At 40.4% G+C, this 11655-nt stretch overlaps 1 protein-coding gene across 1 annotated transcript in view; it reads right to left on the bottom strand.

Moving 5' to 3' along the window:
• AMFR (autocrine motility factor receptor) overlaps positions 1 to 10458 on the bottom strand; it is a 26617-nt gene extending 16159 nt beyond the window's left edge. The window contains exons 1-6 of the mRNA XM_008638763.2: positions 10366 to 10458; positions 8362 to 8526; positions 6430 to 6582; positions 3094 to 3134; positions 1287 to 1419; positions 607 to 740 (exon numbers count right to left, since the gene is read on the bottom strand). Of these exons, the coding sequence (XP_008636985.1) occupies positions 607 to 740; positions 1287 to 1419; positions 3094 to 3134; positions 6430 to 6582; positions 8362 to 8526; positions 10366 to 10428 (689 nt within the window). The 5' untranslated portion in view covers positions 10429 to 10458. The remainder of the gene's footprint in view (positions 1 to 606; positions 741 to 1286; positions 1420 to 3093; positions 3135 to 6429; positions 6583 to 8361; positions 8527 to 10365) is intronic.
• Positions 10459 to 11655: the final 1197 nt, after the last annotated feature.

Raw genomic sequence — 11655 nt, 5'->3', positions numbered from 1 at the left:
AAACCCACAGAGGGCCAAAATTGAAACAGTACAGTGATGTACAGAAAGAATAAAACTCCCTGTGGCTCTTAAAATTTTTAAGAACATAGCTGAATGTTGAAAACATTGGATCAGAGATGCAGTACTATCTGGTATAATATTAGGTTTTGGCAGGCCTCCCAATTTCTCCATATTACCTCACTAAAAGGGAATGGACTAAAGTACTGCCAAGGTGCTCTCAGCTCCACTTCAGGTACAGAGTCTTAGAGCTGGCTTTAGGTTTAGTAAAAACACAGTTAAAGCTAGGCAGGTTTTCATTAATATTTTGATTTCATTTCAGTCAGTAACTGAATACTATGGTCTGATAAAATTAAGAGCATTGATTTCTATCCCAGCCAAGCAAGCATTTGACAGCTGAAATAGGCAGAGCTCTGCAGAGCTTCTGTCACCTCACTAAGGTAGTATGTGTGAGAATACAGGAGAAGAAATACTGGACAGGGGAGTCCACTTTTTGTCACTTAATATGTTACCAGTAATACTGCCATTCTACACGTCAATCCTACGTATCTTAAGAGTGTCCCCCTTACTAGAGCTACATCAAAATAACAGAGCAAGTAAGAGGCTCACCTGGCTTCCATGTTTCCAACCACACGCAGGTAGTTCTTGTGCCGCCGAATTCGCCGCTGCACCTCGTGGAACAGGTAGCGCAGCTGCATGAAGATCACCAGACTCGCCATTGACAACCAGATATTGCCAAACAGCTTGGGAAAAAAACAGAGCAGGGATTAGAAACAAGCACCATGGCAAACAAGAAGCTGCATCAGGTCTTGAGAGACAAAGAAATTGAGAGACCAGCCCTGAAGAATTTCACTTTTGTTGGGTCCATTCACAGCAACCATGCATATTCAAAGATACTACCACTCATTACTTCTTCAGATACAACTTTGGCAGCACAGCATTTATAATGAGGATAAACTGTATTCAGTCCTGTCCAGCTTAGCATCCCCTGCTGCCAGTGAAAATAACTCACTCTGATATTACTCAATAAAAAAGCTAATTAAACACCTACTAAACAGATTTACACACAGTAGTTAATACTCCTTAACAAAGTTATTTGTGATAACTCCAGCTACACAGGAGGAAAGAATGCCAGAATCCCCCCTCTATATTTTCATCTCTATTTAAGTAACTTCTCTGTAATATCTGGTTTCTAAAATAAGCAAAGTAAAAATAATATATAAAATACGTATACCCAATACCCTTTAAGGCCAGTCTATTTGTTCAGCATTATGTCCAGTATTTCATACCAGCATATGAATATGATGCATCAAGTCCAGGCAAAGCAAGGTTAGCTCCATGACAAAATCTGTGTAGTAGACATAAGTGCCTTTGCCCTCCCACGTTCCCTCATGGTTGAGATCCCAGAGATGAACTACATATCTGCAAGAGTGAGGAAATGAACATTATTCTTATTTTTTCTGTCAAATAGCATCTCTATAATTCAAACTATTTTGTCCATTTTTCAAACAACTTCTGAATATGGATTCTTTGCCCTTCCTAGGCCCTGTGCTCACAGTCTGTGCTCTCTCCAGGGGGACTTCTTTTAATGTTACTGGTTTCAAACAGCAACATTTTTAAAAAGCGAAAAGCAGTCAGTGCTTAGCCTACACTGACACTACAGACATTACCAGCTAACAAAAAAGATGCAGCATTCACTAAAAACTACTTCATGTACTAAAAGTCAGAATTATAGTAACTACAGAACCACACTTTTCAGCATGTGAGGTGTTTCTCAGGTGAGTCATTACAGCTCAGTGTCAGACCTGAGTGACCTGCACAAAGAGGCTCCTGAGTCACACACCATGTCCTACCTATGCACTCACAGGCATGTAACAGGTACACATGCATGTGACTTTTTCAAAGCAAAACTTCAAAAGACCAAGACCTTAAAACAAACCCTGTAGAATGACATTAAGTAGCATCTATCAATCTTCATCCAGCAGCACCCATCTTTAATCCAAGCTTCAAGCTATCACCACCTACTGAAGTTATCCATGCATTTCAACCCCCATCTGTAAAAAGCACTCTTAAAATGCATTTCCATCTGTAAAAATCATTCTTAAAATGCTTCTACACGTATTTAATCCTTTGTACTATCCAACATACCTGCCAAGTGTTTACTAGCTGGCTTTAAAATAAATGTTCATGTAACTACTTAAACACCAGTACAATCTTTTATTCAAATAAAGGCTTCAGGATAAGACACACACATCACTCAAATAAAACAAAAAAAGTCAGTTGCAAAACTTGTGCTTAAGAAACAGCACAGGCTAAAGTTAACCACCTTTACTCATCTCATCAACCTGAAATGGTTTGGGTTGGAAGGGATCTTGAAGATCATCTCTTTCCAATCCCTTTGGCTGCCTCATCCAATCAGGCTGTGACCAATCCCAGGACGGGGCATCCACAGCTTCTCTGGGCAACCACTCACTGTGCCAGTGACTCACCAATCTCACAGGGAAGATTATTTTACCTCATATCAAATCTAACTCTGCCTTCTGTCAGTTTGAAGTCATTCCCTCACTCCATGCCCTTGTCCAAAGTCTCTCTCCAGCTCTCTTGGAGCCCCTTTAGGTACTGGGTGAGGCTCTAAGGTTTTACCAGAGCCTTCTCTTCTCCAGGCTGAACACCACCAGCTCTCTCAGCCTGTCTCCATGGCAGGTGCTCCATTCCTCTGAAAATCTCTAAGGACTCTTCCAGACTCACTCCAGCAGGTCCACATCCTTCATAATGGGGGCCCCAGAGTTGGATGCAGCACTCCAGGTGGAGTCTCAGCAGAACAGAGCAGAGGGGGAGAATCCCCTCCCTGGACCTGCTGCCCACGCTGTGGGGATGCAGACCACGATGTGGTTGAGCTTTCTGGGCTGCAAGCACACAGTACTGGGTCATGTCAAGATTCTCATCCACCAACACCCCCAAGTCTCTCCTCAGGACTGCTCTCAATCTCCAAACACGTATTTGCAATTCAATGAGGTAATTACATACACCTCTTACATCAACATGCTATATGCACTACATCCTGAGCAACCATCCTGTGAAGCATAAGCTACTCACCGTAAAATCACGTGAGCAGTTCTGACTGTCACCAGCAGAGACTGCAAAAGAGGAAGAAAAAAAACATACATGTTAACATTCTGGCAGGGACAGTGGCTCAGATGCAGGAGCTCAAGGGCTAAAACACAAAACGCATTTACTGCAGCTTAACAAGTTCCTGTGAACCAATGGTCACTATAGGTGACTGTGTGCACAATATACCTGAGACAACCATGAAGCTTATAAATAAATATGGAAGAAATTGTTCCCAAAGACACAATGCTATTAAAGCAGCCACTAGTGTTACTGCTGTTACATGCCATTTTTTCCTGAGTACACAGGACGTATTGCCTTTTTCAATTATTATCACTCAGCAAGTGTTGAGACCACAGTCCCACCAACTAACTCTCCTCATCCCACTTCTTAAAAAAAAAACTGGAAGAACTGAATAATAACAGAAATTTGAGGAAGTTAACTTTAAATAATTCCCCCCTTTGCTGAGATGTAAATGCTGCTAAAGTAACTTCTCTCTTTAATCATACTTACATTTCTAGGCTAAGTACAGAGCACAAAACCTGAGTATATCAGAAAGTGTAAGATCAGAGGTGTAAAGACAAGTCACCAAAAAGGTAACTACATTTCCATGGGCTCTTATCATCTAAGAGACAGTGGCCCCATCACCTCTCTGTAATCCATCAAGCCCACAGTGCTCCATCTCTTCATTCTATCCTCACAGTGAAAAAAAGCAGACATGCTTCCCCCAGAGACTGCCCACACCACCCTGTAGTTAGCAGGGGCCAAGTGACACTGAGATCCAGGGGATTTACAATGAGCAACTGAAACCACTTCTGTGAAACTGGTCTGATGGCATGCCTTCAGCCTAAGTACTACAAACAGGACAGAAGAACTATCAAAACCACTAACTTCCCAAAGCAGCAATAAGCTGGTTGGTTTGAATAATTTTTTCCATCTGTAAAAAGCATTCTCAAAATACTTCTATGCATATTTAACCCTTTGCAACACCCTACATATCTGCCAACTGTTTACTAGCTGTCTTTAAAAGAAAAACATGCAATGACAGACAGACTGGACACTGCTTGCTGTACTATAATTCTCAAACACCATATATTAAGGCAAAAAAAATTAATGTTTACTCAAAAATACAGACAAGTCCTTACTCAACTTTCTCTGGGCATTTGCACATTTCACATCCACCCTCTGCAGTAAAGAAAATGCTGACAAGCAGCAGAGAACATGGGGAAGTCTACCTAAAACACAAGAAAAACATCTATATTGCTTTATTGAAAACCCTGAGCTAAATCAATGTTTGCAGAAGATAAATTAATAGCTTAATGTAACTTAATGTAATTCATTCATACTAATGGAATACACTTGGCAGGGTCCCTCTCAAGGAGCATCACACAAGCCACCACCAGAAAAACATTTCAGTCTGAGAGATTTAATGTTTTTTACTAAGAGCTTGAAGTCTGCTATGAGGTGTCACTGCCAGTACCTGTACAGAAAGAACCCTAAATGTTTTATTCCACTCACATGAGTGCTGGGTATTAAAATCAAGGAGATTACTCATGGTTGCCTAAACCATACAGGAAATATTAAAAATGTTCAAAAATGGCAAGATATTAGACAATCTCCTATGAGGAAAAATTAAACAGACTAGAATTCTTTTGCTTAGAAGGAAATGCAACAAAACAACAGGCAAAAGAGGATGATAAAATCACAAATTCTATGAAAAATATTAAACAGGGAATGATTCTTTGCTAATTTTCATCATAAATGTATTTGATGATAGCTAAGGACATTATTCCCTGCCCATGGCAGGGGGGTTGGAACTAGATGATCTTTAAGGTCCCTTCCAACCCAAATCATTCTGTGATTATTAAACAGAAGATTCAGAACAACTCAAAGAGCTCTTTCGTTTACATAGAGCCAAGTAAATGTGGAATTTGTTGCCTTTGGATATTACAGAAGCTGACACACCAACAAGTTTAATGAATGATCAGACAACTTTCCAGAGTACATCTGGGACTATCAAACCCAATGGGCTTGTGCAGCCCTCAGCTCAGGAATGTTCTCAAACACCAGTTGCTGCAAGCAAAGCTAGGAGATCCTTTCTTCTGCATTCCCCACAAAGTTCCTTGCTGCCCTGCAGCAGCACAGCAGGGGATCCATGGCTTGGCTGGACACCCCATACTTACATTGACTGAGCACTCCTTTGTTAATCAGCACACAGAACAGCTCCCACCGAAATGAACAGCTGGGCCCCATCCTGCAACCCCAAACATTCACACACAGCACAGCGCTAAGGAGGCAACACAGGCACCACAACACTCCCTGATAAACCTACCCCGAGCTGGTGCAATGCTGATAATCCTTCTGCCAAACCAAGATAACAGACATGACACCAAAGAGACCCCACTTTTTAGAGACACTGTTAAATCTTCCAATACCCTTCCACTGTTTAATTACAAATCTGGTCTTGCATATTCTCGTGTTCAGGGAAAAATAAAGCGATGTATTAAATAACTGACCTGTGGTGTGACAAGCATCATATTCTCCTACTATCAGTTGTTTTCCTTCCTGCTCCCTAACTCCAAGTATGAATTCAAGATAAGAGAAGAAAAATAAATTGTACATGTTACTTGTTATCTGAACTAAGGATGTGCTAACACAACATACTTGCAATTATACTGGATTCCTTTTGTTTGTTTAAGATTATCACTTCCTCAGGCAGAGTGAAACAACCCATCACAATATCAAAAACATACTGATGTTCACTCCACAAACATACTGATGTTTACCCCACAGTGCAAAGTGTTCAGGCGCACACAAAAATGCCTTGCTCATCTCAGCTGAGACAGAACTCGTTACACAAACATAGGCAAATCCCCTAAGTATGCCTTAAGGAAAGGATGTTAGTCTCACTCCTTTTGGGGAGAAATGAAATAGAAAATACAACCTCAGAGAAAGAGGCTGAAGTGCACATTACACTTTCATACACACTCTCTCCCTCTCTCAAGCGCTGTTTCACCAACCCTTCTTGCAATGCTCATGAAGCACAATCATTACTTTTTCATAAGCTGTCATTTGATTTCAGCATCATCTTACAGGTCTATCCTCTCATTCTCTTCTTCAGACCAAGATTTTTTTCAGGGAGTTAAAGGCTAAAGACAGAAAGCATGCCAATCTGGCAACTTCTGGAAAACAGGAGGATTTGTTTGTGTCTTCAAAGTTTCTTTCTTATGGGAATTAAAAGTAAATCCACTGTGTACCAGGACACCCCCAAGTAAGGGGTCAAAGGCAAAGCAGAAACCACAACACATATGAAGAAAGTCTCACCTCTGCTGCCATGAAAGCCAACGTGTGCATGCCATGGGTGTAGCCAACAACTCCACAGACAACTGCTAATCCACAGCAAGACAGGAGCATGGCGATGAGCAGGGCCAGTACTCTGATGTGGCTGCTCATGGGTGTGGTGGGAGAAAAGGAAAGCTGCCAACACAAATACATAAATACATGACAGGTTTAAAGGAGTACTTCATCCACCCTGCCTTCTATTGACACCTCACCAAACAGGACCTCATTCAGGAAAATCTTTTGCTTTCTAGCATAAAACCAATTTCACAATGCAATGTAGTAATAAATAAAGAAGAATAAAGCTAAAACCACACACCATCCCAAAGCCTCATTCATGTTACTGTCATTTACATTCACTTTTTAACAATCAGTTACAATTTTTTTATTTACAATTAGGATTATTTGAGCTAATGTTTAAATCACCTGTGCAAGAAAACCAGACACAGTAGTTTCCACATCAAACCCACAGCCTCTGCTTAGGATGAATAGGCACTTTAGAAAGACACCTAACCTAACACAGAGTCTTCGAGCAATGTTTTGCCAATTTTTCACCTGATAGCTGATCTGAATTTCTCCAGCTTGGTCTTCCATCCCCTAGTTCTTCCATTGTCATTTTTTTCTGGAAGAAAGAGACTTCTACCCAAAAAAATACTTAAGCTGCAGCTAGAGACTGCCAGACAGACTCTACTGAAAACAGCTGTCTCATTCAATAGCATGCAAAGTGTGTTAAATCTCTAAACTACCTTAACAGAGGGCTACTACACCTAGTCTGTCTGAATCAAAGGCAATCCAAGGGGATGTTGGTCCATCCTCTTTTTTCCAGGGCAGGATGAGAAAGAACAGGACAAGGAAAGAAGGAGTTGCCCAAAGCTTCACTCTGGTTTGATTAACAAAGTTGATTCCCATTTTTTGTTTTTAAATGGGTTCTTTCTTACATCTTTGTATCTGGTTCAGCTCCACATGCCCCTGTCTTTGCAAGGCAAATCACAAAAGTATCATTTGTCCAAGCAAAAACTGACTATGCATGCTTTGAATGTAAAAGGAATATAACAAGGATTTCTTCCCACATGACCTTTGTTCTTTCACAGCTTTCTGAACAACACTAAAAATACCAGATGACTGCCTTGTTTCAATGCTGTCTCAATTTTCTTAAGCCCAGCCAATACAGTTTCAAATTTAAGTGCTTAGCTACCTGTGAATTAACAGGCCTTGCTGGACATTATTAAGAAAAAACCTGCAAAGCCCAGATCTACCTAAAAGAAATTAATGGATTCAATTTAGGTCAAACTTCTATTCGAGAAGAGAGGAGCCTAGGAAAATGCAGGCCCATTATAGTTTAAAGGCCAAGATTTACTGTTTAAATTGCAGTTTCTTCTTCCTTGCCTAGCCTTCACTTTCTGCATCTCTACAGAATTTATTCCTGGTATTAACAGAAAGTGGAATGTAGCTTAGAGAGAAAATTGCACAGTATATTGTAAAGACACTGACAGTCAAAATTCAGCATATCTAAGTGAGTGTGAAACCTGAGCACAGAAGCTGCAGAAACAGGCTCCGTGGGCCAATCCTAAAGGGCACCAATCTAAGGAATGTTCTGTTGCTAAGATGTCTTTACTAAGGAGAGCTATGAAGCCATCTCATGCAGTTATGTAAAAGTAATTACAGGGCACATATAAGGAGCAATTTATTAAAGAAAATAAGTATCTTCAGCTCCATTTGTCTCATGGGAAAACTGAAGGAGTAAGATTGACATTGTACTTTAAAGCACATATTTGAAGCTACTGGGAAGTGCACACGTTCAGTACTGCAGAGTGGGGAAACGGTTTAAATGATCTGTTTGTACCTTATCACAAGCCAGTGCCTGAACCAGAAACAGAATTTGCATGTCCCAAAAGACAGCCCTTAATCAAAACTTACATATTCAAAGCGATCCTTGCAGAGCTGAACCATCAGATGGAGAAACACAAGTCCAGAGAACCAGAGGCACCACATCACTACTTCTTCCACTGTTTGAACATTCAGCACACCAAAAATGAAGATGAACTTGTAGAAAATGAAATTCCAGAATTTATCCTTAAGGTGCTGTAATGGAAGACACTTGGTTACTGTAGTGAAAGCACTGAACAATCCACACAGAGGGAAGAAAAGGAGGGGAAAAGAGAAGAAGAAAAAGGGAAATTTAAAAAAAAATGGAGGTAGAAACGCAACAATACATTAGCTAAAGTCTGCTGCATACACACCTTCAATAGTATTTGTTATTACCCTTACTGAATTAAAAAATGTATTAAAAATATTAGTAGATCTTAGTATCTATCTAGTCTTTTATACCATGGCACAATAACTGTGCTACACAGCACACAATGCAGCTTCCTGCTATACTCCTAAAACAGTGCTCAGCACAAAGCAAGTCTGATCTCACTTTGACTCCTCATGCTCACACAACTCAGCTACCAGGCTGCAAACACACAGTCCTCTATGCAGGTAGAGCTGCCACAGTTAGTTATTCAAGATGCCCAAATTGCCTAGCACCTTGGTTACAAAAACCTGCCAAAAAATACGGATGATTAAGAAAAGATGACAAAGTCTGTTCTTAAGAATCACAGTGCCTACAGTGGAGAATGAGATGGATGACCAATGAAAATAAAATGATTCCCACACACACACAGTATGAAAGAAACAATATGATGTTCTCAAGCAGCAGACAGCAAGCCAGCTTGGAGGGGATAAAAAAAATTTATGAAACAAAATGTTTTGTTAAAGTACAGATGAAGTCACCAGGAGTTTAGTTAAGACAGGCCCTGAATTCCTTAATGATGCTGCCGTTTTGGGCTTGCCAGTATTAATAAGCAGCTTTCCTTTACATGACAACTGAGGCAAACTCCCACTGTCCAAACACAAATGGATCCATCCTGCTACTGCTTTTCACTTCAGTTTTTAAGAGGGTAGAGAACATCCTGGAAACTATAACCAGTTAGAATTCTACATCCTTATAGTCAACATGGACTGGGTAGAAAATCTGGCCCACTGCAGTTTGATAGTGCCTTGGTTTTAACAAACCACTCAGAGACACTACAGGGTATGAATTACAAATACAATAGGCTTTGGGAGATCCACAGTTATTAATGAGGCTTTCTGTACCTTAGCTCTGAATGTCAAAAATCATCATGGCCTGATTCCTAAAGAACTGCATTTAAAGACTTTTTTTTAATACGTGAACACACTCCAAACCAGTGCTACTGCATTTACACAAGCAACTCATGCATTTGCCTTACCGTTTTTTTAAAAAATACTATTAAAAAGATACTATTCAAGGTCCTGCTGCTGCTTTCATCTTCTGCAGGATCCTGTTTTTAAAAACTCTGGGCTTTCATAGTTCCCTTGCTGAATTTTTACAAACATTCTCATATAGCCAAGAGCTGGACTAAACAGCCTCAGTTTTCAGTCCTGCTCACCTCCTTTCTCTGGGGATTTTCTTGCCTACTCCCTCTTAAACCTGCAGGCTTGTACACCATCCACTCAGTGTATGAGGATGGAAAGCACTTCTCCAGCAGTCAAGGTAGAAAAGAAGAGGGAACTCAAGACTGCCAGTGCTGACAACTACAAAACGCAATGGAGAAATGCTGCCAGGTGCAGACAGGATAGAGAAGAACATGCTACAAGTATTTTGAAGTGAGGTGCACTTGTAAGAAACCTGACGGAGTTCATTAAGAAACAGGATTTTCAAGTTGACTGTGGGCTTATAAAATACAACAGGAAAAATTCCCTTAGAAATAAACCGGAAGCTTGTGGCTGTGGATATACTAGCTAACCAAATGGTAAGACCTATATTGTAAAATTTACTTTTCTTGTGCAGTTTCAGCAATTCTATATAGAAAATCACAACATTTGCCATGTTTCACATTTCCTTGTTTGCTGTCTCACCTGCCTCTCGCTGACACGAAGAGGACCAAACACCATACACTGGATTAGCTTAGCAACCAGCATCAGAAAACAGCAAGCAGTATTTACTAGCACCTGGAAAGAAAGACAGCAGTCAGCAACAAATACTTTTGGCCTATTTAGAAGGAGGGAGAGAAGGGGAATGAACGAGTCTAACAAAACCTGCTGTTGTTCACAGAACAGTATTAGTTCCTCTTTTTTTGGTGAAATTTAAGCCTGGCCTCTTCCAAGATACATTAAGTAGCTGATAAGTCACTTAGCTTTTTTTTTTCTTAGAAATACTAACACAGTTAGTTTGATACAGCAGTACAGCCAACAAACTGATCTACCTCTTCACAATACAGATTAGCAAATTTCATGAAGGAACACTGGGACAAAACTTCAAGATCACAAAGATGCTAATTTTGTTTAACACATGGCAGATAAGAAAACTCCAGTTTGAATCTTTGTTACAGTAAGAGGATTCAGAGGTTGCCTCAAAACATGCTGAATAGCACACGCTTTCAGTAACAACACTGCTTGAGGCTTTCTTGGGAAACTGCTTTACAGCAAAGGAGAAAGAAGCAGAACGCATGGGCCTGGGAAAACTGCTATCTCACATTTGGCAAAGGCACTTGTAATTAACTTTTGACCTAGGGAGGACTTTAAAAAGGCGTGAAGGTGGATGATGAAGAAGCCTCACCCTGCCATTTCCAAAGGACGTAGAAAAAACTTTTCCAGGACTCTTAACTTAAGGTCCAGAGACCACATTTCAACAGAATGAATGTGTTTGGTATATTAAAAAATCAGCACCTCAGTCAAGGAAGCATGTTGTGAAGCAGATGTCCAACTACTGCCACCTTTGAGTGACAGACAGATGAAAAGTTTAACAGCAACAACTCAGCAAGGTTTCAATATTCCCTTGTTGAGCCTTTATTTCAACTACAAATCAGTGAGCCAAAATTCATTATGAGGTTTGGGTTTTAAAAGATACAGACAATTATTTTCTTTTTTTCTTAAATGGTGAGAATGTTTCCTCTTACCTACAAGACTTTAAGTCCTATTATAAAAAAAAAAAAAAAACCAAAAAAAAAAAAAAAAAAAAACCAACAAAGGCATGTAAAGCTTGGGCTCGAATACCTGACAGTCCCTTACTCAGATTTCTGGGAGAGCAGGTCGGGCAGTGCTTGGCGAAGCTTAAGCCCAGCACCCGCCTGGGACAGCAGCAAACGTTCCCAACAGCTTCTCCCAAACCCCCCGGCCAGGACGAGCGAGGGGCGCTCGGGGAGAGAC

Source organism: Corvus brachyrhynchos, unplaced genomic scaffold (genome assembly GCF_000691975.1).
Source record: "Corvus brachyrhynchos isolate BGI_N302 unplaced genomic scaffold, ASM69197v1 scaffold26, whole genome shotgun sequence".
Lineage (NCBI taxonomy): Eukaryota > Metazoa > Chordata > Aves > Passeriformes > Corvidae > Corvus > Corvus brachyrhynchos.
Note: the sequence above shows the minus strand (reverse complement) of the source record. Positions and strands in the feature narration are given on the sequence as shown.